The 27,878-nt window shown below is 46.4% G+C and overlaps 1 protein-coding gene across 1 annotated transcript; it reads right to left on the bottom strand.

Moving 5' to 3' along the window:
- lmcd1 (LIM and cysteine-rich domains 1) lies at positions 1-27,570 on the bottom strand. The gene is made up of 6 exons (XM_056301914.1): positions 27,493-27,570; positions 21,458-21,713; positions 17,479-17,628; positions 7,551-7,808; positions 2,791-3,009; positions 1-117 (listed from the first exon to the last, which is right to left on the bottom strand). Exons 1-6 carry the CDS (start codon positions 27,534-27,536, stop codon positions 1-3), a joined length of 1,044 nt encoding a protein of 347 aa, XP_056157889.1. The 5' UTR covers positions 27,537-27,570.
- Between the last annotated feature and the right edge of the window lie 308 nt (positions 27,571-27,878).

The raw sequence follows: 27,878 nt of genomic DNA, 5'->3' as shown, positions 1-27,878 counted from the left end.
TCAGCGCTGACAGCCGCAGGGTGTGTCCAGACTCTGTCCACACAGCCAGCAGCAGTAGTGGTCGTGATGCCACATCTGTCCGTCTGTCCCGGTGTGGTACGACTGACAGAAGATCAGCTGAGGGAGGAAGAGCAGAGTATCAACTTCAACACCTTCGTCTCATTATATTTTCTCCACTTAAAGCTGCTATGAGGAGATTTTCACCGATTATTTATCAGTATTCATTTAACTGTCATGTCTCTGTATGAGTGACATAATCAAATGAGACCATCAGAGAGATGATCAGATATTTTTACAAAAAGATTCCTCATGTTTTTTTCAGGTCGTATTCTCTTAAATCTGGGGAAAAGATTTCCGTCAAACAGATGGGAATTGCATCTCTGCTCTTCACAGATGACGTGGTTTTGTTGGCTTCATCAGAACGTGACCTCCGCTGCACACTGGGGTGGTTTGCAGCTGAGTGTGAAATGGCCAGGATGAGAGTCAGCACCTCCAAGTCTGAGGCCATGGTTCTCTACTGGAAAATGGTGGACTGCTCCCTCCAGGTTGGGGATGAGTTGTTGCCTGAAGTGAAGGAGTTCAAGTATCTCAGGGTCTTGTTCACGAGTGAGGGTAGGATGGAGCAGGAGATTGACAGGCGGATTGGTGCAGCATCAGCAGTAATGTGGACGTTGTACCGGACCGTTGTGGTGAAGAGGGAGCTGAGCCAGAAGGCAAAGCTCTCAATTTACCAGTCAGTCTTCCTTCCAACCCTCAACTATGGTCATGAGCTTTGGGTGGTGAACGAAAGGATGAGATCGTAGATACAAGGGGCTGACATGAGTTTCCTCCGTAGGAGGTCTGGCCTCAGCCTTAGAGATAGGGTGAGGAGCTCGGACATCCGGAGGTAGCTCGGAGTAGAGCCGCTGCTCCTTCATGTCGAAAGGAGCCAGTTGAGATGGTTCGGGCATCTGATCAGGATGCCTCCTGGGCGCCTTCCTTTGGAGGTTTTCCAGGCACGTCCAACTGGGAGGAGACCCCGGGGTAGACCCAGAACTTGCTGGAGGGACTACATGTCCAATCTGGCCTGGGAACGCCTTGGGATCCCCCAGGAGGAGCTGGAGGGTGTTGCTGGGAAGAGGGAGGTCTGGAGTGTCCTACTTAGCTTGCTGCCACCGCGACCCGACCCCGGAGAAGTGGCTGAAGATGAGATGAGATGAGATGAGATGAGATGCATAGACACAATTAGAGATACATTAGCTCATGGCTGTATATCTGACAAACAGCTATTTTTCTAAAACATCTCTCATCTCTCACTCTTCTCTTCTGAACACAACAGATACCAGAGGGTGAATGGAGGTCTATGAGATGAGGAAGTCATTCTTCTGACAACCACTTCTGCCTTTGACCACAGGGGAATGCCAAGTTAAGTAGAAGAGGGCACTCAGTTGAGTTTAGATCTCCACCCGGCGTACCTCCTCTTCTGCGGTGCTTGGACTTGGGCGACAAATCAGCTGAGGAGTTAGAACTCAATTATGGTATAAAACAGGTTTTTCAAAGATTTTGAGTCACCGCAACCACGAGAGATCCTCCATCATACACTCATAACTGTTGTGAGGGCTCATGTCGAGGGACGCCATTGGGAGTAGTCCTGAACTCCCAGTACTACCAGTCACAGAAGGTTGAACCAGTTCACCTGGACACAACATTTATTGAGAGAAACACTTCATCATCATCTAAGTGACCTCTTCAGTCTAAACTGACTGCAGGTGTCCCCACCCTTATAAACAATACAGTGACTGCAGGTGTCCGACCCTTATAAACAATACAGTGGTATAACGACCCAAACCAACTACCAGTTTCAAAAGGAAATATGGGTGTGACCATTAACTAGAGTTACAGTGGCCATGTGTACTATTCACAGAGGGTTGGGGAATAGTTGCAATCACAGCATTGTAAGATGGTGACAGATGTACTCTTAGTCCCCCCCCCCCCGGTTCAGGGATGGTCGTTCCCTCTTCACATAGATGGCCTCTTTGACTCCCCGTTCAAACCAGCGTTCCTCCCTATCAAGGAGGTGCGAATCCTCATCCCTGAAAGAGTGGCCACTGGTCTGTAGAAGGTGTAGACTGTGGAGTCCTGGTCTGTAGATGGTGTAGACTGTGGAGTCCTGGTCTGTAGATGGTGTAGACTGTGGAGTCCTGGTCTGTAGATGGTGTAGACTGTGGAGTCCTGGTCTGTAGATGGTGTAGACTGTGGAGTCCTGGTCTGGCATGTTAGCTCTCCTGTGTTGTGTCGTCCTCTTGGCCAGCATCTGTTTAGTTGCCCCAATGTACAAGTCACGGCAATCCTCCTGCCACTTAACAGCTACACTATATTGCTCTGATTGTGGCAGGGGACCTGATCCTTGAGGTGGACGAGTTTCTGGAGTAGCATGTTTTGGGGTTTGAAAGCAACTGAGATGCTGTGTTTGGAAAATACATGTCTCAACTTTTCTGATACTTCCACCACATACGTGAGTGTGGGAGTATACATACTACAAGTCCACCTCTGGCAGACATGCACAGAACAGCTGATGGCCAACTACCCACCACCTGCCGACTGGTTAACGTAGTCGCCCATGGTGCAGGAGACCCAGGTTCCGTCCCGCTGCCAAGGTTCCCGGCTGCCCCCTGAATTCGCCATATATATACTATATATATATATATATATATATATATATATACACACACACACAAACGTTTGTATATCTGTGGTTGTGTTGTGTTCGTGTGTGTGTGTGTGTGTGTGTGTGTGTGTGTATACTCTCACTTCATCACATCCTCCACAGCGAGGCCAGACTGTCTGACAGTAATGTCGGCCACAGAGCAGCTTCTGATTGGACCAGAAGTAGACCAAGTCCACCAATCCCTGACCGCACTCTGAACACAGGAAGCAGCTGGGGTGCCACATGGCGCTATGGTAACCAGCTCGCTCAGCATATACAACAGGAGTGTCCATAGCAACCTCGCCATGGCAACCAGTACATAGCTAGAGGGGAGGGACAGAGAGAATAAGGGTTAAACGACATTGAATGTATGTTTTCAAACTTCAGCTCTTCATAGATGTAACGACAACACTCTTCATGCTGTACTGTGTGACAGTACAGGACACTATACTGTCATTGGAGCTTGTACACGTAGTGCGTGGGAGGATCACGCTATTCCCCCAAGTTCCCTCTCCCCCCGAACAGGCACCCCGACCGACCAGAGGAGAGGAGGTGCTAGTGCAGCAACCAGGACACATACCCACATCCGGCTTCCCACCCGCAGACACGGCCAATTGTGTCTGTAGAGACACCCGACCAAGCCTGAGGTAACACGGGGATTCGAACCAGCGATTCCCATGTTGCTAGGCAACGGAATAGATGGCTACGTTACCCGGACGCCTGAAGATAAACTCTTTGAATTGCACCAGTCAAGCATGGTGGAGGATCAGTTCATGTTTGGGAGGTATAACATCATCTGGAGTTGGTGAACAACATCTGGAGTTGGTGATTTTTTCTTGATTACCACATCTGGAGTTGGTGATCTGGAGCTGGTGAACAACATCTGGAGTTGGTGATTTTTTTTCTTGCACTATCTCTTAATGTTGATACATACCAACAACTGTTCATACGTAATGCATTTCCCTTTGGAAAACCAACGGGACGGATTCATTCCACAGCATGATAACGACCCCAAGCACGCCTCTACGAAGATCAAGACGTGCTTATCGAACACAACCGCTGGTGTTCTCAGAACAATGGACTGGCCACCCCAGAGCCCAGACCGCAACATCACGGATGTGTCTGGGATCACCAGCTTCTAGGACTGAACTTTGGGAGTGTCTACATGAAGCATGGAAAAATGTCCTTGCAGATTTCTGTGAAAAACTCAAAGCGATTCTCCCAAAAAGAATGGCAGCTGTAATACTGAAAAAGATATATGATGTATACATAAATATATATATTATGGAGGTTTTTGTGTGATTGTTGTATTGAATGTTTCCTATATAATATATACTATTATATAGGAAACATCATATTAATCAATAATATATTTCTTCAAACCACCATCATACCATAAGAATCTCATACCCCAGGGGCGTCCGGGTGGCGTGGCGGTCTATTCCGTTGCCTACCAACACGGGGATCGGCGGTTCGAATCCCCGTGTTACCTCCGGCTTGGTCAGGCATCCCTACAGACACAACTGCCCGTGTCTGTGGGTGGGAAGCCGGATGTGGGTGTGTGTCCTAGTCGCTGCACTAGCGCCTCCTCTGGTCAGTCAGAGCACCTGTTCGGGGGGAGGGGGAACTGGGGGGAATAGCGTGATCCTCCCATGTGCTACATCCCCCGGGTGAAACTCCTCACTGTCAGGTAAAAAGAAGCGGCTGGTGACTCCACGTGTCGGAGGACATGTGGTAGTCTGCAGCCCTCCCCGGCTCGGCCGAGGGGGTGGAGCAGAGACCGGGACGGCTCGGAAGAGTGGGGTGATAAAAAAAGAATCTCATACCCTGACATTCCTAGTTCTTACATATTTAGGCTGTGTCCGAAATTGAATAACAGCACATTATTTAGTACGCCAAGACAGTGTGTGAATGCTTGGTAACAATTCACATCAGCTAGGTTACACAACACATTCTTTACACGGTTCCAGACAGTCTGTAGATATGCCATGACTGCTCCACTCATATGAGTCATAATGGTTTTGTGACTTCACCTTGCTGGCTGGTAATTCTTGCTTTGGGCCGACTCCTCACCTGGACTGAGCAGTCTTCTATCCAGATGTGGTTTGGTATAATCATCAGCATACAGCGACAGAAGACATTAGTGATGTCACCTGTCTCTGTATGAGTCTCATCACACCACTTACGGCATATCTACAGACTGTCTAATGTTAGAAGGGGGGGGGGTATATTTGCCTTATCCCCTTCTTCCTTTTCTTACATACTTGGACTGGTTTTCATTGAGAAATGATTGGAGGTGTGGTTAAGCCGTGTTTATAAGATGATGTCACTGTGAGGTGCAGCTGCGCCCCCCCCCCCCCCCGCCGGTAGCTAATGGCGGGAGTTTGCATACATACGTCACAGGATGCACCATTTTGAACACACTGTCCAGGACACTACAAGTCCACACCTTTCCAGCTCAGCACCATCAAACCTAAACTGAACTGACCTACCAAGACGGAGTCCGCCGCTTACGGGACCTGAGATCCATATGGCCGAGGCCTTGTTGGAGGGACCTGCTAACTGCTAGCCTGCTACCTCAGTAAGCTAGCCCACCTCCCGGCTGTTTCTCTAGTCTTGGAAACCAGTCCTCCTTTCTGTTTCTTACACTCCACGTTAGGACTAGTACTGCATGCTCAACCCTGAACCCCGAGACCCAACTAGGCTGTAACACTATGGCTGTGTAATGAATGTGTCTGTGGTGTGTTGTGTAATGTAGTTGCTGCAAATCAGTGCTGAATATTTTTAGTACGTCTGAAACTGTGTTGTGCATCAAATAGTACATGAAAAATACCAGGATGTCACATAACATCTAGAGAAGTTCAGAGTACACAAACACCGGATACTATGCTGGCATGAATATTGATTGCAGAGTGCACTGCGATACTTCACGACAACGACCAACAATGGTGGAGAGCCATACAAAGGAACCGTGGAACAAATTAAATGTGTTATTTTCACTACGTTAAACGAAAAGTAGTTAAAATCATTGTGTATTTTTACATTTAAAAAAAAGAAGTTGGCTCCCACACCAGTAGAATCGGCTTTGTGCATAACTGTAGTCCACTGACTTCCGGTTTCTACTGCAGCGGTCACACCCGTTCCTGTATGTTCGCGTGTGCTGTTGACAACGCCATATTGTTCACGATGCCTGTAAGATTTACCATGGATACATGTCAACCACATGCACACAACTGTCCACACACTTCCACCTGCACCTACCAGCAACCTTTCACCTGCACCTACCAGCACACTTCCACCTGCACCTACCAGCAAACTTTCACCTGCACCTACCAGCACACTTCCACCTGCACCTACCAGCAAACTTTCACCTGCACCTACCAGCAACCTTTCACCTGCACCTACCATCACACTTCCACCTGCACCTACCAGCACACTTCCACCTGCACCTACCATCACACTTCCACCTGCACCTACCAGCACACTTCCACCTGCACCTACCAGCAAACTTTCACCTGCACCTACCAGCAACCTTTTACCTGCACCTACCAGCACACTTCCACCTGCACCTACCAGCACACTTCCACCTGCACCTACCAGCACACTTTCACCAGCACCTACCAGCAAACTTTCACCTGCACCTACCAGCACACTTCCACCTGCACCTACCAGCAAACTTTCACCTGCACCTACCAGCAAACTTTCACCTGCACCTACCAGCACACTTCCACCTGCACCTACCAGCAAACTTTCACCTGCACCTACCAGCACACTTCCACCTGCACCTACCAGCAAACTTTCACCTGCACCTACCAGCAAACTTTCACCTGCACCTACCAGCACACTTTCACCTGCACCTACCAGCAACCTTTCACCTGCACCTACCAGCACACTTCCACCTGCACCTACCAGCACACTTCCACCTGCACCTACCAGCAAACTTTCACCTGCACCTACCAGCAAACTTTCACCTGCACCTACCAGCAAACTTTCACCTGCACCTACCAGCACACTTCCACCTGCACCTACCAGCACACTTTCACCTGCACCTACCAGCACACTTCCACCTGCACCTACCAGCAAACGGGTGAAGTTTCAAGTTGTACATATCAAGTTATGTCCACAATTCCGTCCGTCTGTCCGTCCTCTCATCCTCATTATTGTGGACATAACTTGATATGCACAACTTGAAACTTTTCACTCGTTTGCTGGTAGGTGCATGAGAGTGGTAATGAAGTCGAAACTAACACCCCAACGACCATTGCTGCTAAACAAATGCAAATCAATAGCTCTGATAACGACGGGCGCGGCCAAACATCGGTACACAAAAGAGCCACTCATATCTATGGCTCTGTTAGCAACGGGCGTTGGTAAACATCGGGACACAAAGAGCCACGGACATCTATAGCTCTGACAATGACTCCTAGAGGATAAATGCTGAGTCTCATCACCAGCCAGTCAGACTAGCTTGGTCTAGTCAGAAAGGCAAGAACTGAGGAAGCCTCTTGGATGAGAGGCGAAACGTCTTCCCGGATATATACCAAGTCCAGTTGCACTTGATTCAACTCCTTTGGATAACCATGACCTGGATGAATGAGAACATTCACAGACACTTTGTCGACAGTTGTGTGCATGTGGTTGACATGTATCCATGGTAAATCTTGCAGGCATCGCAAACAATATGCCATTGTGAGTAGCACACGCCAACAAACAGGAAACTGGTGTGAGCGCGGCAGTAGAAATCGGAAGTCAGTGGACTACAGTTATGCACAGAGCTGATTAGCGCGGCTCTATGATGAAGTAATATGCCCGAACAATCGTAGTTTTTGCTCACATACTAATAGTATGCTGGATGACAGTTCACATATGTAACCTTAGTCTTTGTGCTGTCCTGTGTCCCGTTGGTGGAACCAGCAGAAGCAGCAGTGCTGCCATTGGCCGGGCTGAGATCCTGATGCTTCATACCACCTTTGCTATTACTGCTGCCATGGTCCTTGGCTTCCTTTGCTCTTCTCTGATTGGCTGCTTCCCTTAGAGCCCCTCCCTCTCCGGGTAAGGCCACCTCCCCCAAACCGAGCACCTCCTGCTTGTAACTCCTAACAAACAGGAGCATGGAGGAGATCTGAAAGAGAAATACTCATATGATTTCCAACAGAACATTTCCAGTCAGCTCTTTCTCTCCGTGTCTCTCTTTCTGTCTCTCTCCATCTCTCTGTCTCTCTCCCTGTCTTTCTGTCTCTCTCTGTCTCTCTCTTTTTGTCTCTGTCTCTCTCCCTGTCTTTCTGTCTCTCTCTCTTTTTGTCTCTCTCCGTCTTTCTGTCTCTCTCTGTCTCTCTTTCTGTCTCTCTCCATCTCTCTGTCTCTCTCCCTGTCTTTCTGTCTCTCCCGGTCTCTCTCTCTTTTTGTCTCTCTCTCCCTGTCTCTCTTTGTCTCCCAGTCTCTCTTTCTGTATCTCTGTCTCTCCCCCTGTCTCTTTCTGTCTCTCTCTGTCTCTGTATTAGGGGTGTTCATATAGTTTGCAGTTTGTATATGTATGCATTTGTTGGAACAGCAACAATGTTTGCATTTGGGTAACATGCAGTTTAAAGACAGTGCTGTTTGCTGTATCTGCTGCACTTACACTACCATAATGTACAGTGAAGACGTGCAGAAGACAGTTTAAAGACAGTGCTGTTTGCTGTATCTGCTGCACTTACACTACCATAATGTACAGTGAAGACGTGCAGAAGACAGTTTAATGACAGTGCTGTTTGCTGTATCTGCTGCACTTACACTACCATAATGTACAGTGAAGACGTGCAGAAGACAGTTTAAAGACAGTGCTGTTCGCTGTATCTGCTGCACTTACACTACCATAATGTACAGTGAAGACGTGCAGAAGACAGTTTAAAGACAGTGCTGTTTGCTGTATCTGCTGCACTTACACTACCATAATGTACAGTGAAGACGTGCAGAAGACAGTTTAAAGACAGTGCTGTTTGCTGTATCTGCTGCACTTACACTACCATAATGTACAGTGAAGACGTGCAGAAGACAGTTTAAAGACAGTGCTGTTCGCTGTATCTGCTGCACTTACACTACCATAATGTACAGTGAAGACGTGCAGAAGACAGTTTAAAGACAGTGCTGTTTGCTGTATCTGCTGCACTTACACTACCATAATGTACAGTGAAGACGTGCAGAAGACAGTTTAAAGACAGTGCTGTTTGCTGTATCTGCTGCACTTACACTACCATAATGTACAGTGAAGACGTGCAGATGACAGTTTAAAGACAGTGCTGTTTGCTGTATCTGCTGCACTTACACTACCATAATGTACAGTGAAGACGTGCAGAAGACAGTTTAAAGACAGTGCTGTTCGCTGTATCTGCTGCACTTACACTACCATAATGTACAGTGAAGACGTGCAGAAGACAGTTTAAAGACAGTGCTGTTCGCTGTATCTGCTGCACTTACACTACCATAATGTACAGTGAAGACGTGCAGAAGACAGTTTAAAGACAGTGCTGTTTGCTGTATCTGCTGAACTTACACTACCATAATGTACAGTGAAGACGTGCAGAAGACAGTTTAAAGACAGTGCTGTTTGCTGTATCTGCTGCACTTACACTACCATAATGTACAGTGAAGACGTGCAGAAGACAGTTTAAAGACAGTGCTGTTTGCTGTATCTGCTGTACTTACACTACCATAATGTACAGTGAAGACGTGCAGAAGACAGTTTAATGACAGTGCTGTTCGCTGTATCTGCTGCACTTACACTACCATAATGTACAGTGACGACGTGCAGAAGACAGTTTAAAGACAGTGCTGTTTGCTGTATCTGCTGCACTTACACTACCATAATGTACAGTGAAGACGTGCAGAAGACAGTTTAAAGACAGTGCTGTTTGCTGTATCTGCTGCACTTACACTACCATAATGTACAGTGAAGACGTGCAGAAGACAGTTTAAAGACAGTGCTGTTCGCTGTATCTGCTGCACTTACACTACCATAATGTACAGTGAAGACGTGCAGAAGACAGTTTAAAGACAGTGCTGTTTGCTGTATCTGCTGCACTTACACTACCATAATGTACAGTGAAGACGTGCAGAAGACAGTTTAAAGACAGTGCTGTTCGCTGTATCTGCTGCACTTACACTACCATAATGTACAGTGAAGACGTGCAGAAGACAGTTTAATGACAGTGCTGTTCGCTGTATCTGCTGCACTTACACTACCATAATGTACAGTGACGACGTGCAGAAGACAGTTTAAAGACAGTGCTGTTTGCTGTATCTGCTGCACTTACACTACCATAATGTACAGTGAAGACGTGCAGAAGACAGTTTAAAGACAGTGCTGTTTGCTGTATCTGCTGCACTTACACTACCATAATGTACAGTGAAGACGTGCAGAAGACAGTTTAAAGACAGTGCTGTTCGCTGTATCTGCTGCACTTACACTACCATAATGTACAGTGAAGACGTGCAGAAGACAGTTTAAAGACAGTGCTGTTTGCTGTATCTGCTGCACTTACACTACCATAATGTACAGTGAAGACGTGCAGAAGACAGTTTAAAGACAGTGCTGTTTGCTGTATCTGCTGCACTTACACTACCATAATGTACAGTGAAGACGTGCAGATGACAGTTTAAAGACAGTGCTGTTTGCTGTATCTGCTGCACTTACACTACCATAATGTACAGTGAAGACGTGCAGAAGACAGTTTAAAGACAGTGCTGTTCGCTGTATCTGCTGCACTTACACTACCATAATGTACAGTGAAGACGTGCAGAAGACAGTTTAAAGACAGTGCTGTTCGCTGTATCTGCTGCACTTAGACTACCATAATGTACAGTGAAGACGTGCAGAAGACAGTTTAAAGACAGTGCTGTTTGCTGTATCTGCTGAACTTACACTACCATAATGTACAGTGAAGACGTGCAGAAGACAGTTTAAAGACAGTGCTGTTCGCTGTATCTGCTGCACTTACACTACCATAATGTACAGTGACGACGTGCAGAAGACAGTTTAAAGACAGTGCTGTTTGCTGTATCTGCTGCACTTACACTACCATAATGTACAGTGAAGACGTGCAGAAGACAGTTTAAAGACAGTGCTGTTTGCTGTATCTGCTGCACTTACACTACCATAATGTACAGTGAAGACGTGCAGATGACAGTTTAAAGACAGTGCTGTTTACTGTATCTGCTGCACTTACACTACCATAATGTACAGTGAAGACGTGCAGAAGACAGTTTAAAGACAGTGCTGTTCGCTGTATCTGCTGCACTTACACTACCATAATGTACAGTGAAGACGTGCAGAAGACAGTTTAATGACAGTGCTGTTCGCTGTATCTGCTGCACTTACACTACCATAATGTACAGTGAAGACGTGCAGAAGACAGTTTAAAGACAGTGCTGTTCGCTGTATCTGCTGCACTTACACTACCATAATGTACAGTGAAGACATGCAGAAGGCAGTTTAAAGACAGTGCTGTTCGCTGTATCTGCTACACTTACACTACCATAATGTACAGTGAAGACGTGCAGAAGACAGTTTAAAGACAGTGCCCTTTGCTGTATCTGCTGCACTTACACTACCATAATGTACAGTGAAGACGTGCAGAAGACAGTTTAAAGACAGTGCTGTTTGCTGTATCTGCTGCACTTACACTACCATAATGTACAGTGAAGACATGCAGAAGATGGAGCCATCTTTGAACTCAAAATCAACAGCACAATCCGTTGGATTATGTGATTTAAACATTTGTTTCATTCCAGATAAACACTTCACCCCACTGGCGGGACTTCAGAAACCTATGAGAACATGACTATACCTTCAAAGATGCAACAGCTGATTGAAAATGGGTAAAAAAAACCTTTTTGATTTAATCCTCATGTCCCACGTGTATGTAGTTAATCCCTCGTGATGACCAGTAGGTGGCAATAATGGTGTACAAACCCAGAATTGATTGTTAAGGTTACAGAGATCAGTAAATGAATTGATGCATGCTCAATAATCCAGGTAAGGAAGTCACGGAAAGTTGAATCAGTTCATCTGGACCAGGGGTGGGCAATCTTATCCATAAAGGACCACTGTGGGTGAAGGTTTTTGTTCCAACTAACAACATGGTGGCACAGTGGTTAGCGCTGTTGCCTCACAGCGAGAAGGTCCTGGGTTTGAACCCCGGGGTTGTCCAACCTTGGGGGTCATCCCAGGTTGTTCTCTGTGTGGAGTTTGCATGTTCTCCCTGCCCTGTGTCTGCGGTGGGTTTTCTCCGGGTGCTCCGGTTTCCCCCAACGTCAAAAAGACATGCATGTTAGGGTTAACACTCCTGTCTGTGTCCCTGACCGAGGCATGACAAGACAAACTGGAGCTGGTCCCCGGGTGCTGCACGGCAGCTGCCCACTGCTCCTAGCTACACAGCTAGGATGGGTTACATGCAGAGCGTAATTTCCCTACGGGGATCATTAAAGTATATCAAAATTAAAAAAAAAAAATCAAAAACAAGGTGCAATGCATGGACAAAAGCTTATGCAAATGAAACTGAAACAAAAATCATTTTATGATGGATCCTCAAAACATTTTGAACCACTGTCAAGAAATGATGTGGTCAGGATTGAAAGTCCAGATACTTGGAACCGAAAAGCAACAGTGCTCCAGGAACTTGCTCCAAGATCAGACACGGTGAGGACAGAGGATGGACATATCCTCAGATGGAAACGTCGCAGTCTTCTAAAAACCAAAGAGACTGTACAAGAACACAGTGAAGCCAGTGACGTGTCTGAGTCAACCTACCCACCAGCCGAGACTTGTAACATGAACCTTCACACAGACTTGTGTACCAATGCCAAAACACCAGACATGCAAGTGTTGAGGAGATCTAAAAGAAATGTTAAGAAACCTGACAGGATTAACTTGTGCAATACAATAAAACCTACAGAACAAAAAAATATGCGGCAGTTTAATCTCGTTTTTTTTCTCTTGAGCTGTTTGGGGTCACATATGAAGCTAACCTGACACTTATGAGATATGCAAGAATCAGAATCAGAATACTTTATTCATCCCCGAGGGGACACTGGGTCCCATTACAGACAGTCACGCTCTAGTAAAGAAAAACTAACAAGCTACAAGATAACAAGAAAATAGAAATAGAAGAATAAATAAAAAATGGAAATAAGAATAAAATATGTAAACATATGTGCACCATGCTCCAGCATATAACAGCCTATCTATACTGTATTACTGCAGCATGAAACAAGCAGCACGAACACCCGACAGGGTAAAACAAGTGGAGGGGCCAGTCTGATGACTATTGACTCAGTGTCTGACACTCTGAGGGAGGAGTTGTAAAGTTTGATGGCCACAGGCAGGAATGACACCTGTGGTGCTCTGTAGTGCATTTCAGCAGAATGAGTCTAAAATGAGTCACTAATGAGTCTAGAATGAGTCACTAAAAGTACTCCTGTGCCCAACCAGCACGTCATGGAGAGGGTGGGAGACATTGTCCTTGATGGCACATAACTTCAACAGCAACCTCTTCTCAGAAACCACCGCCAGAGAGTCCAGCTCCACCCCCACAACGTCACCGGCCTTGTGGATCAGTTTATTGAGCCTGTTTGTATCTGCTGCCTTCAACCTGCTGCCCCAACACACAACAGCAAACAGGAGAGCACTGGCCACCACAGACTCACACCACATCCTGAGCATCGTCTGGCAGATGTAGAAGGACCTCAGCCTCCTCAAAAAGTAGAGATGGCTCTGTCCCTTCTTGTAGAGGGCATCAGTGTTCTTAGCCCAGTCCAGTTTATTGTCTATATACACCCCAGGTACTTGTAGTATTGCACAGTGTCCACACTGACCTCCTGGATGGAGACAGGGGTCACTGGTGTCATGTCCCTCCTCAGGTCAGCAACCAGCTCCTTTGTCTTAGTCATGTTGAGCTGCAGATTGTTCCGCTCACACCATGTGACAAAGTTTCCCACCACAGCCCTGTACTCAGCCTCCTCGCCCTTACTGATGCATCCGACTCTAGCACAGTCATCAGAGAACTTCTGAAGATGGCAGGACTCTGTATGGTAGTTGAAGTCCATGGTGTAGAGCAGCGTTTCTCAAACCTCTCCTGGCGGACCACTTGTCCTGCATCTTTTAGATCTCTCCCTGCACCAACACAGCTGATTCAAATGATCAACTCGTTATGAGCTCCCGAAGCTGCCTAATAACAAAACTGATCATTTATATCAACTGTGTTGGAGCAGGGAGAGATCTAAAAGATGCAGGACAAGTGGTCTGCCAGGAGAGGTTGGAGAAACGCTGGTGTAGAGGGTGAAAAGGAAGGGAGACAGGACTGTCCCCTGTGGAGCCCCAGTGTTGCTGACCACTCTGTCTGACACACAGTGTAGCAAGCGCACATACTGTGGTCTACCAGTAAGGTAGTCAACAATCCAGGACACAAGGGGGGGCATCTACCTGCATTGCTGTCAGCTTCTCACCCAGTAGAGCTGGCCAGATGGTGCTGAAGGCACTAGAAAACTCAAAGAACATGACCTTCACAGCAACTTGCTGGCTTATCCAGGTGGGCATAGGCACGGTTAAGCAGGGAAATTATGGCATCCTCAACTCCCAGTCGGGGTTGAGGATGCCATCGCAAAATCCACCACCATGTGTCCTTCCACGTTCCTCTCCTTGACACCATACCTACCCATCACCTCCTCATCACCTCTGTTCCCTTCACCAACATGACCATTGAAGCCTGCTCCAATCACCACTCTCTCTTCCTTGGGTACCCTCTCCACCACTTCATCCAACTCACTCCAGAATTCTTCTTTCTCTTCCATCTCAAACCCAACTTACGGGGCATATGCGCTGATAACATTCAGCCAACATTCAGCCTTCGATTTACAGCTTCATACTCATCACTCTGCATTTTAGCGTTTTAGGCACAGGAACGAGGCAGGACATCTTCCACAGCACGGGGACCCTTTGAAGTCTAAGGCTCATGTTGAAGACATGGTGAAGCACTCCACATAACTGGGAGGCACAGGCTTTGAGCACCCTTGAGCTAACACCATCCGGGCCTGCCGCCTTGCTTGCGTGAAGTCTCATCAACTGCCTTCTGACATGGTCAACCGTGAAGCACACTGTAGGTGTTACAGGTAGGGGGGGGGGGTGGATTCAGGTTGGAGAGAGCCATTAGTCCGGGAACCCTGGGAGGGGGGGGGCAGTAGGGCCCCCATCACTGGAGGAGGTGGGGCTGTAAGGAGGAGGAGGGGGGGAGAGAGGGAGGCAGTGAAGTTAATGGTTGATGAAGGCAGGCAACAGATGAGACCGGGGGGGGGGGGGGGTCATTGTATTAAATCTATTAAAGAACACATTAAGTTCGCTGGCCCTGTCCAAGCTGCCCTCCACTGCTCTGCTGCCAGTCGGCCTGAAACCAGTGATGGTCTTCATATCACTCCAGACCTCTCTCCTGTTGTTCTGTTGGAGTTTCTGCTCCAACTTCCTCCTGTAGTCATCTTTAGCCTCCCTGATTCTCACTTTAAGGTCTCGTTGTATTTTTCTCACCTCCTCCTTATTGCCAGCTCTAAAGGTCCTCCTTTTCATTCAGGATGGTTTTGATGTCCTTCGTTACCCATGGCTTGTTAATTGAATAACAATGGACAGTCTTTTCAGGGTCAATGCAGTCCACACAGTAGTTTATATAGTCTGTGTCACACCCTGTGACCCCATCCAGGTCATCCCCATGCGGCACAGAGAGCCTGCCAGTCTGTTACCTCAAAACAGCCCTGGAGTTTCACACAGACCTCCTCCGACCATTTCCTCACTGTTTTTGTGGTCACAGGCTGCCGTTTCACAAGAGGCACATGGCAGGGGTTCAGATATACTAGGTTGTGATCTGACTTACCCAGGGGAGGGAGGGGAGAAGAGCTGTAAGCCTCGTTCATGTTAGCATACATCAAGTCCAGTGTCCTCTCCTCTCCCAATTCACATACTGGGCGAAGTTGGGCAAGGTTTTCACCATGGAGACGTGGTTGAAGTCACCCGAGATTATGATGAGGCCACTCGGGTGTCGTGTCTGAAGATGAGCTATGACAGTGTGAATGACATCACACGCCACCATCAGGTTGGCGGCGGCGGGTGTGTGTGTGTGTGTAAACAGTTACCACAATAGCATGTGAGATTTCCCTGGGCAAATAATATGGCCCGAGTCCCACGGCTAACAGTTCAATGTCTGGGCAACAAATACTTTCCTTGATGGTAATGTGACCAGGATTACACCATCTGTTGTTAACGAGAATAACAACTCCTCCACCCTTGCTCTTACCACTTCCCGAGCAATCCATGTCGGCGCGAACAGTCTGAAAGCCGTTGATGGAAATATTGTGGTCGGGGATGTCCTGGTGCAGCCATGTTTCATTGAAACACATGAAGTTACACTCACCAAACTCTCTCTGATTCCTGACTAGTGCCGTTAGCTCGTCCATCTTATTAGCCAGCGATCTCCTGTTGCCCACGACGAGAGAGGGGGCATACGGCTTATATCGCCTTCTCTCTCTCTCTGTGCATCAGCCTTCCGCTTTCTTGATTTATATCCTTTACCCTGTCATCCCCGAAAAGATCTCCTAACTGTCCTCCTAAGTTCCTCGGGGATTTGGTGAGTTTGGTCCAGTTTGGTCCATAAAGCTAGCCTGTCGAAGCGCCAACCCCGATAGCAAAATTGCTGTGGCCCGGGCCCGTTCCACACCGACACTTCATACGGCCCACATACCGTGTGGAATGATGGCACTTGGGCGATCTGCTCCTGTTTGCCAGATCTGGGTCAGAACCAAGCCATAGCAATGCCGCATGTACCACATATTTGCCAAAGGTGGCCCATATGTGTTTTGGGATATTTGGGCCATATTCACCATTTACCACACGGGCCACTTCAGGGTCACATCCAGATTACATGTTGTCAAGAGCACCGCATCTTTGCCAAAAAAGGCCCACATTTGATTTGGCATATTTGGGCCATATTTGCTACTATACATGTGGGTCACTTCAGGCTCACATCCATTTTGTCAGGGCCAGAAGAAGGACATCAGTGCTGCATCATTGCCTGAAGTGGCCCACATCCGGTGGCTATCTGGGTAAGAGCAAGATAGAAGAGTTATTTAAAAATAGCGAGTGCCCACAACAAACAGCCATCCTGATCGATGCCTGCACGAAAAAAAAAAAACCCCAAAAAACGTGGAAGACTGCAATATCCGGTTACATCAGAAGTCATGATGCTCCAGCAGCTGAACTAGTTGGTATACTGAATCGTCACTGGATGTGATAAGTTCTGTATAAACGCAATAACACTGAATGAACTCATAAAAACTGCATAGTTTAGCTTTAGAGACATTTTGCAAACAGTCAGTTTCTTGTGCGTGTGCGTGTGTGTAAAGATAATACAAGATGAGATGTATTTTATTATGAGCAGGATAAGCAGTTACGATAATGGATGGAGATGCATTTTATTAAGCCCCATGGGGAAATTCATCCTCTACATGTAACCCATCCTATTGTACAGGAGCAGTGGGCAGCTGCAGCGCCCGGGGACCAACTCCAGCAGTTCTTCTTTCCATTGGCTTGCGCAGGGGCACAGGCAGGAGTATTAACCCTAACATGCATGTCTTTTTGATGGTGGGAGGAAACCCACACAGACACGGGGAGAACATGCAAACTCCAAACAGAAAGGACCTGGGATGGCCTGGGGTTCGAACCCAGGACCTTCTTGCAGTGAGGAACAGTGTGTGTGTGTGTGTGTATGCGTGCACACCTCCTCCTCTGTGCTCAGGCTGCAGCATTGCATGGGGTCCTGATCATAGATGGGAAGCTGTTTCTGGATCTGTCGGCGTCGATACAGCGACCCTTCTGTCCCCGACACAGGACGCCGGTCCACAGGAAGCAGATCCATGTACTGCATGGCCTAGAGTGAGAGAGAGAGGAGAGAGCAAGGGAGAAATCCTCAAAAGAATTTTTCATTGTTTTTCACAATTTTTAAATAATTCATTTTCTTTGAGTCAGTTTTTTACTGATATAAGATCATCGAAGAATCAAACTATGATTGACTGACGTGCTTTCTACAGATTAAATCTGTTTACAATCTGAATCTAAATTATCTGTACATATTGACACTTAAGCTAGTAGAGGTTAGTTATCATTACTATGATTAGTTAGATGTCATGCACGTTTGTACGTAGTATGTGATGGTGCCTGTGTAAGCCTGTCTTACTGCATCAAGCTATAATTGTGTATATGTATAGGCTATATATAAGTATCATCTCTGGTCCCTCACTCGACAGAATAAAGCCACGCACGCTAGTGATGGGAGACCCCATTAGCCGCAATATCAGGTTAGCTTTGCCAGCCTTCGTTCGCTGTTTACCCGAGGCCAGAGTCTCCGACATAGAGGATAATCTTAGGGTGCTGGCATCATGGAGGGGGAATCAGGGAATCCAGGCACACAGCACCACTACTTTCAGCAACATAGAATAGAATAGAATACACTTTATTTGTCCTTTGTACATACATACAGTGACATTCACTACTCTCTGCTTTCAACCCATCCTAGCTGTGTAGCTACGAGCAGTAGGCAGCCCCCTTGCAGCACCCGGAGACCAACTCCAGTTCTTCTTTCCGTTGCCTTGCTCAGGGGCACAGACAGGAGTATTAACCCTAACATGCATGTCTTATTGATGGTGGGAGGAAACCGGAGCACCCGGAGGAAACCCACGCGGACACGGGGAGAACATGCAAACTCCACACAGAAAGGACCTGGGACAGCCTGAGGTTCAAACCCAGGACCTTCTTGCAGTGAGTAACAGTGCTAAACACTGGGACGCCGTGCCGCCCAATAGATATTTAACATTGTTATTCATGTCGGCACCAATGATGCTAGGATGAAGCAATTAGAGATCACAAAAGCCAGCCTAGTCATAACGCTTCAGTTGGTCAGAAAGATGTGTCAGCATCAATTAATTGTCTCTGGTCCCTTACCTGTGAGGGCTAATCTATATGAACCTTTTCAATTGGCTTTCAGGGCCTGTCATTCAATTGAAACTGCTCTGACCGGAGTAGTGAACGGTATTTTACTAGCTATGGACTCTGATTCCACTTCAGTGCTTCTACTACTGGACCTCAGTGCAGCCTTTGACACCATTGATCACTGTATACTATTAGGTAGATTAAATTGTAATTTTGGCGTCTCTGGCTTAGCTCTCTCTTGGCTTAAGTCCTACTTATCTGGAAGAACACATTGTGTCTGCTATAGTAATATTACATCAAACTTCTCCAACATTAAATATGATGTACCTCTGGGCTCAGTTTTTGGCCCTCTACTTTTCTCTCTATATTTCACCTCTTGGCCAAATTATACAGTTATGGAATAAATTTTCATTGCTATGCTGATGATACTCAGCTGTATGTGCCTATCAGGGCTGACGATCATACTCAAATGACTAACTTAGAGGCCTGCTTGGCTACTGTGAAAAACTGGATGTCACTTAACTTTCTGCTTTTAAATTTGTGATCTGTGATTTCACAGTGTGTGGCAGCCAAAAATCTTGGCATTACGTTCGATCCCAGCCTTTGCTTTGATAAGCACATTAAAGAAATCACCAAGACTGCCTTTTTTTACTTACGTGACATAGCTAAAATTTGGTCTTTTCTCTCCATGGTTGAGGCAGAGACTTTAATACATGCATTTGTTTCATCCAAACTTGATTACTGTAATGTTCTGTTTCAGGTCTGCCACATGCTAGTACTAAAAGTCTAAGGTCTTCAGATGGTTCAGAATGCTGCAACTAGAACCCTAATCAAAACTAGAAAATTTGACCATATTACACCAATTCTTGCCTCCCTTCATTGGCTTCCTATCCATGTTAGATCAGACTTCAAGGTGCTTCTGCTGACTTATAAATTCCTAAATGGGCTTGCCCGATCTTACCTGTCTGATCTCCTTAAACCTTACATGCCATCTCAAGCTCTCTGCTCTCAAAATACAGGGCTCCTGTGTGTACCCAAAGTTAACAGATCTGACTATGGCTGGACTCGATGAAGCAGCAATAATAGGCAATGCTGCCTTCTGGAGGGGGTTGGAGTCAGCTTGTGTTCGTCACATGAATGCGTCTCTGTGTGTGTTGGAAAAAGCAGTGGTTCGGCCTGGATTCGCCTTGTCACGAAAGTGGGGAGGCATCTCCTTTGAGACTGCCGGCCGGAGAGATGCAGTTGGTGAATGCATGCAGTACGAGGGTGGGTGTTTGAACTAAAATAGGGATCGATTGGCCACTAAATTGGGAGAAAAAAGGGAAAAATCAGAAATAAATTTATAATAAAAAAAAAGAAGTTAAAAACAAATCAGTTGGTGGCAGGGCCTTTTCCTATCGGGCCCTGTTCTTGTGGAATAACCTGCCTGCTGCCATCAGACCATCAGAGTCTGTTGAGTCTTTAAATCCAAACTTAAAACTCATCTTTTTGTCTTAACCTACAATTAGTTGCCTTTAAATTGAGCGCTTCACAGCCTGTACTGCATGGTGGGTCGGCGTCTGTCTCAATTAATTTACCAACCACTGTTCTGCCGACAAGATTATAGAGTATAGATTATAGATTATAGAGTATAGATTATTGACTATTGCAAACTGTTCTCTTCTCTCATGTCTTTTCTCTCTCTCTGAATGATGTCTTCTCCTTTCTCTTCTTCTATGTGTGTGAATGGTGTGATGTGAGTCTCCCCTGTGTGCACTTGTAGTCTGTCCTCCTCCAGGTCTCCATGGTGATGGTGGTCACCAGCTGGACATTGCATGGCATCCTCCCCATCAAATGTTTAATATTTCTTATTAATCCATATAATTTTGTTATCCTGTGTCAATGTTATATCCTTCTCTCATGCCAATGTGGGACTAATGTGTTTTCTTGTCTCTTCTCCCGTGCATGTCAATGGTGTGATGCGAGTCTCCCTTGTGTACATGTGTAGTTTGTCCTCCTGCCAGGTCTACATGGTGATGGTGGTTGCATGTCTCGGGTCCTGGGCTGTTCCGGTGGCGTTTGGACACTGCTTGGCTTCCTCCTCATCATCTTCTTCATATATTTTATATTTCCATTATAATTGGGTTATCCTCTTTCATGTTGTATTGTAAATTGTGTAAACACAACATCATGTCACGTTGTGCGTCTTGGGAGAGAGATCCTCCTCTGTTGCTCTCCCCGAGCTTTCTTCCTGTTTTTTCTCCCTGTTAAAGGGTTTTAGGGAGGTGTTCCTTATCCCATGTGAGGGTCTAAGGACAGGATGTGGTGTTGCTGTAAAGCCCTCTGAGGCACATTTATAATTTGTGATATTGGGCTATACAAATAAAATCACTTGACTTGACTTGACTTGACTTGTATGTGTGATGGTGAAGTTGTATCTAGTTACAGTTAGTTATGTTAATAGATTAGTTAAGGTTGGTTTGTCGCAATGAGTTAAACTGAGTTTAGGATTAGTTGGCATCAGTTAAAGGAAGTAAAGTAAACTGAAGTGAGCAGAAGTAAACTGTCATCCGTTAAATGAAGTAAAGGTTAGCTGGGGTTTGTTATGGTTAACTACAAACTAAAATCAGTGAGAGTTAATTGGATTAGTTAAAGTTAGTAGGGATTAGTTAAACTGAGTTCAGGATTAGTTATCTGAGATCAGTTAAATAAAGTTAAGGTTAGTGGGGTTTAGTATGGTTAACTACAAGAGCAAAAGAGTGATTATGCAATTAGTTTACGCTTTTGCTTACCAGGTTCTGGGTCAGTCCGGGTGGAGCCCAGTCATACGTGGTGGTGCTGAAGGTCGGGTCTTTACCAGAAAGCACCGAATTGGTCACAATCATCCGGTTCCTTTTGTACAGACGGAGGCCGCCACCGCCCTTCACCTTGGCAGTCATATGGCAACAGGGCGAATCGGTCAGCAGGCGTCCCATTTGCCAGTCATCTTGCATGTCACTGCCAACGGTGTGGTCTATGGCACTGCATCCACAGGCAACACACAACTTCCTGTATTGAGGGGTGAAGAGAGAAGAGAAAATAATAGAGGAAGAAAACACTCGTATCTGAGATGACCAGTGAAAACAGTGGCATAATCTTCAGTTCACCATTTACAAAATAATGATTGACACAGCAATCCACCAATCAGTGCTTAGCAACCGCACAACTTCCTGTGACATGCACTCCAGTGCCCCATAGAGAGCAACAAAGAGCTACCCTGATGTATGTTTTTTTTCCCCAATTGCATCTGGCCAATTACCCCACTCTTCTGAGCCGTCCCGGTCTCTGCTCCACCCCCTCTGCCAATCCAGGGAGAGCGGCAGACTACCACATGCCTCCTCCGATACATGTGGATTCGCCAGCTGCTTCCTTTCACCTGACAGTGAGGAGTTTCCCCAGGGGGATGTAGCATGTGGGAGGATCACACTATTACCCCCAGTTTCCCCTCCCCTCTGTACAGGCGCCCCGATCAACTAGGACGCATACCCACATCTGGTTTCCCACCCGCAGAAAGGGCCAATCGTGTCTGTAGGGACGCCCAACAGAGCCAGAGATGGGGGATTTCCTTTGCCTACCAACATGGGGATTTGATCCAGTGATCCCCCATGTTGGTAGGCAACGGAATAGGCCGCGACGCTACCTGGACGCCCCCATTGCTCTGATGTATGATAGGAGATGAGCTTTCAATGAAACGGGATTACTAGGGTGAAGGTGAAAGGTCAAATGTTGTAACATAAGTCATCAAAAAAGGTTGAATCAGTTCATCCGGACACAACGTTTACAGAGAGAAACGTTTCATCATCATCTAAGTGACCTCTTCAGTCTCACCTGACTGCAGGTACCCCACCCTTATAAACAATACAGTGACTGCAGGTGTCCCCACCCTTATAAACAATACAGTGACTGCAGGTACCCCACCCTTATAAACAATACAGTGACTGCAGGTACCCCACCCTTATAAACAATACAGTGGTATAATGACCCAAACCAACGATGAGTTTCATAGGCAAATATGGGTGTGACCATTAACTAGAGTTACAATGGCCATGTGTACTATTCACAGGGTGGGGAATGTTGCAATCACAGCATTGTAAGATGGTGACAGATGTACTCTTAGATCCTCCCCCCCCCGGTTCAGGGATGGTCGTTCCCTCTTCACATAGATGGCCTCTTTGACTCCTCATTCAAACCAGCGTTCCTCCCTATCAAGGATGTGCAGGTCCTCATCCTTGAAAGAGTGGCCACTGGCCTGTAGGTGGTGTAGACTGTGGAGTCCTGGCCTGATGTGTTAGCTCTTCTCCGCTGTGCCACTCCACTTGGCCAGCGTCTGTTTGGTTTCCCCAATGTACAAGTCACGGCAATCCTCCTGGCACTTCACAGCTACACTAAATTACTCTGTTTGTGCTGGGGGACCTGATCCTTGGGTGAACCAATTTTTGCTGCAACGTGTTTTGGTGTTTGAAAGCAACTGAGACGCAGTGTTTGGAAAATAGACGTCTCAGGTTGTCCGACACTCCCGCCACATACAGAATCACCACTGGTTTACACTAAGACAGCTGTTGTTCTTCTCCTCTCTTCGTTGGCTGGTGCACTGTTTGGGTAGTTTGGCATGGGAATTTTGCTGTCACGCCGAGGGAAATCCCGCTAGTGGAACTGATCACAGCCATGGATTCAGTGGTCCGAAAAAACATCATGGACCCGGAAGTGAAGCAAGTGCGGACAAAAGTTTCAGCCCGGCTCAGCAATGGGAAGGCACCGCCATCCAACATCAGCAGAGACAAGAGGAAAGCTCTCACGACTCTCAGTAAGGACAATAACATCATCAACCTTCCAGCAGACAAAGGCAGATGCACTGTTGTATTCAACCAGACTATCATGAGAAAGTTATGACCTGACTTAGCGACATGAATACTTATGAACCCCTGAAGCCAGATCCAGGCAGTGGTTACAAGAAAAAGGTGATAGATGGTCTGAAGTGGTTAGAACAGGAAAGTGCTATTGACAGAATGTTGTACCACAGATTATACCCAGGGGGCGCTACACCTAGTCTGTATGGGTTAACCAGGATACATAAACAGGACGTGCCATTACGGCCTATTGTTAGTATGATTAACTCAGTGACCTATAACCTCTCTAAGTTTCTGGCATCTGTTCTGAACCCGTTGGTAGGCAGTAATGAACATCACATCAGAACACTGTGGATGTTGTGGACAAGGTGAGGGACGTCATCATGGAGAGGATGAAACAATGGTCTCTTATGATGTTAAGTCTCTCTTCATGTGTGTTCCTGTTGATGAAGCAGTGGAGGTAGTCCATATGACGTTACAAAACGACCCCACCCTTAGCAATAGCACCACCCTTAACACTGACCAAGTGTGTCTGCTCCTGAAGCTGTGTCTTCAGTCCACATACTTCACATACAGGGGGCAGTACTATAGGCAGAGGCATGGGGGCGCTATGGGTTCCCCAGTCTCACCTGTAGTGGTCACCTTGTATGTGGAGGAAGTGTAAAAGAGGCTCTGATGTCCTATCCAGGGACACCACCTCGCCATTGGTTCAGATTTGTGGACGACACCTGGGTTAAAATTAAATCTCAGGATGTAGCACATTTCATCGACCACATGAACTCTGAGGACACCACGTCAAGTTCACCAGGAGGATGTGGAACATGACAGGGTAGTCTTCTTACACTGGGACATTACAACTGGTGATGGGGGACAAGTGATTGTTGATGTTTACCGTAAACCAACACATACTGATCAGTACTTAAGGTCTGACTCTCATCATCCACTGCAGCACAAACTAGGAGTCACCAGGATGCTGGACCACCAAGCTGACAACGTCCCCACTGACACAGCGGCCGGGGAAGGGGAGAGATCCCACATTAAACAGGTCCTGGTTAAGTGTGGTTATCCTAACTGGGTGTTTGTCAAAGCCAGGAAGACCCCAAACAGTGCACCATCCCATCGAAGAGAGGAGAAGGACACCAGCTGTCTAAGCAGGGCTCTACACTAACTTTATGCATCGGTTTCACTGGTGCTCCTAACTTTCTTTTTTAGGTGCACCAGCACAAAATTTAGGCGCACCCACATTTTTCATTGCGTCGCCTTTAACACCAAAAGGTCTCCTTTTTATCGCTCTTCTGTCATATAATGTGACTGATTTTTTAAAACAATAAGGTGTAGAAAAAGCTTGTCTTTATTTTAAACACAATATATAAAGAATATATATATATATATATGAAGAATATATAAAGAAAAATAAAGTGTTTAAAGTGCTACACTGAGCTTAAACTGAACATTTAAAACATTTAATCATTTCCAAATAAAAGTGTTTGTGCTTAAAGTGCTTCAATGAACTGAAATTGAACATGTTAGATTTAAACATTTCCTCTCTTCATTTTCACTCGTTTTGTCGCGTAGACCTATAGGCTATTATTTTCCCGTTCAAGTTCTCTGGCGCTCAGCCTGCTCAGGTCGTTCGCATGTTTTGAACTGACACTACTTAGAGCAGTGAAAAGGACAACAGCCAATCAGAGGCAAGGACCTGCCCGAGCTCTGTCTCTTATTGGTTTAGACCACGATACCATCAGGAGAACACAGAGAGATGCTGTGCTTGCGAAAGAGATTTCAGTGTTCACCTGAGCAGCATCGGGTGCATAAGTGCCACCTATCATTTTTTTCAGTCGCACTCTTAAAAATTTTGGTCGCGTGTGCGACTAAATTGGTCGCACTCTCGAGCCCTGCTAAGTGTAAACCAGTGGTGATTCTGTATGTGGTGGGGGTGTCGGAATAGTTGATACGCTCATTTCCCCAAAACCGCGTCTCAGTTGCTTTCAAACCCCAAAACACTCTGTGCCAGAAGTTGGTCCACCCCAAGGATCAGGTCCCCCGGTACAAACAGAGCAATATAGTGTAGCTGTTAAGTGCCAGGAGGCTTGCTGGGACTTGTACATCAGGGAAACTAAACAGACGCTGGCCAAGAGGATGGCACAACACAGGAGAGCTAACACGTCAGACCAGGACTCCACAGTCTACACCGTCTACAGGCCAGGACTCCACAGTCTACACCGTCTACAGACCAGGACTCCACAGTCAACACCATCTACAGGCCAGGACTCCACAGTCAACACCATCTACAGGCCAGGACTCCACAGTCTACACCATCTACAGACCAGGACTCCACAGTCTACACCATCTACAGACCAGGACTCCACAGTCTACATCATCTACAGACCAGGACTCCACAGTCTACACCATCTACAGGCCAGGACTCCACAGTCTACACCATCTACAGACCAGGACTCCACAGTCTACACCATCTACAGACCAGGACTCCACAGTCTACACCATCTACAGACCAGGACTCCACAGTCTACATCATCTACAGACCAGGACTCCACAGTCTACACCATCTACAGACCAGGACTCCATAGTCTACACCATCTACAGGCCAGTGGCCACTCTTTCAGGGATGAGGATGTGCACATCCTTGATAGGGAGGAACGCTGGTTTGAACAGGGAGTCAAAGAGGCCATCTTTGTGAAGAGGGAACGACCATCCCTGAACCGGGGGGGCCTAAGAGTACATCTGTCACCATCTTACAATGCTGTAATTGCAACTATTCCCCAACCCTCTGTGAATAGTACACATGGCCGTTGTAACTCTAGTTAATGGTCACACCCAAATTTACATATGAAACTGATTGTTGGTTTGGGTCGTTATACCACTGTATTGTTTATAAGGGTGGGGACAACTGCAGCCACTGTATTGTTTATAAGGGTGGGGACACCTGCAGTCACCGTATTGTTTATAAGGGCGGGGACACCTGCAGTCACTGTATTGTTTATAAGGGTGGAGACACCTGCGGCCACTGTATTGTTTATAAGGGTGGGGACACCTGCAGTCACTGTATTGTTTATAAGGGTGGGGACACCTGCAGCCACTGTATTGTTTATAAGGGTGGGGACACCTGCAGTCACTGTATTGTTTATAAGGGTGGGGACACCTGCAGTCACTGTATTGTTTATAAGGGTGGAGACACCTGCGGCCACTGTATTGTTTATAAGGGTGGGGACACCTGCAGCCACTGTATTGTTTATAAGGGTGGGACACCTGCAATCAGGTGAGACTGAAGAGGACACTTAGATGATGATGAAGCGTTTCTGTGTCCAGATGAACTGATTCAACCAATTTTGATTTTCTTACCTGGATTATCGAGCATCAAGACAAGTCAAGTTACTTCTCGTGGTAGTGGCTCACAGTTTTTGTGTGTATCATTAACACTATCAATCGTGTTCATTTTTCAAACCATTAAATAAATTCATCAGCTAAAAAAAGTGATATAAACTTGTCTGATGACTCCCAGTTGATCTATCCATCGTTGTCGTGTCTTTTGAAGTATGGATGTATGATGGAGGACTCAGACCTTCTCTACATTCAGGATTTTATGCTCTTAAAAACATCCGATAGAAACACACCTTCATTCACATATTCTGTTTTTTGCAACATTTAATCATTCACTTGGAAACATAACAAGTGACATCACCTCCATGACATCACTCTTCCTGCCCAGAGAAGGCTGGAGGCCAGGTCAGGCAAGAAAGAGAGAAAAACACCAAGTAAGGAGAGAGAGAAGAAAAGGAGGTGTAGCAGGATTCTGCCACATTCCTCTAGTTCGCGTCAAATTTCCTCTTTTCTCTGTTAACCATTTTCTTTCATTTCATTTCATTCTGCTGGTACAGGGAGAGAGAGAGAGCGAGAGAGAGAGAGAGAGAGAGCTCCATTACCTCCAGGAATGTGGATGGTATCCAGTGCATCTCTCCTTACACATCAGACACTCCGCTCCTCCTCCTCCTCCTGTAGAACTCCCCACAGTCATCTGAGGATAGAGGAGTCAAGAAGGGAAAATTAAAAAAGGGAAGTGCAGAGAGAAATGAATGGAGGAGTATTTGACAGTTGACATCCAGACAAATGTATCGCAAGTCCTTCTCCATCACAAAAAACAAGCAACAGGAAGGAGGTCAAAGGTCAGAAAAACACCAGCCTGATACAGTTCCAACAAATGAAACCCTAAAATGATGATAGATGACAGAGAAATGACAGAGATATGTGAATGATGAATGGACTTGATTTTATGTAAAGCAGCAGTAGCTTGGGTGTCTGGGTAGTGTAG

The sequence above is a fragment of the Lampris incognitus genome, chromosome 2 (assembly GCF_029633865.1).
Source record: "Lampris incognitus isolate fLamInc1 chromosome 2, fLamInc1.hap2, whole genome shotgun sequence".
In the NCBI taxonomy this organism is placed as follows: Eukaryota; Metazoa; Chordata; class Actinopteri; order Lampriformes; family Lampridae; genus Lampris; species Lampris incognitus.
Note: the sequence above shows the minus strand (reverse complement) of the source record. Positions and strands in the feature narration are given on the sequence as shown.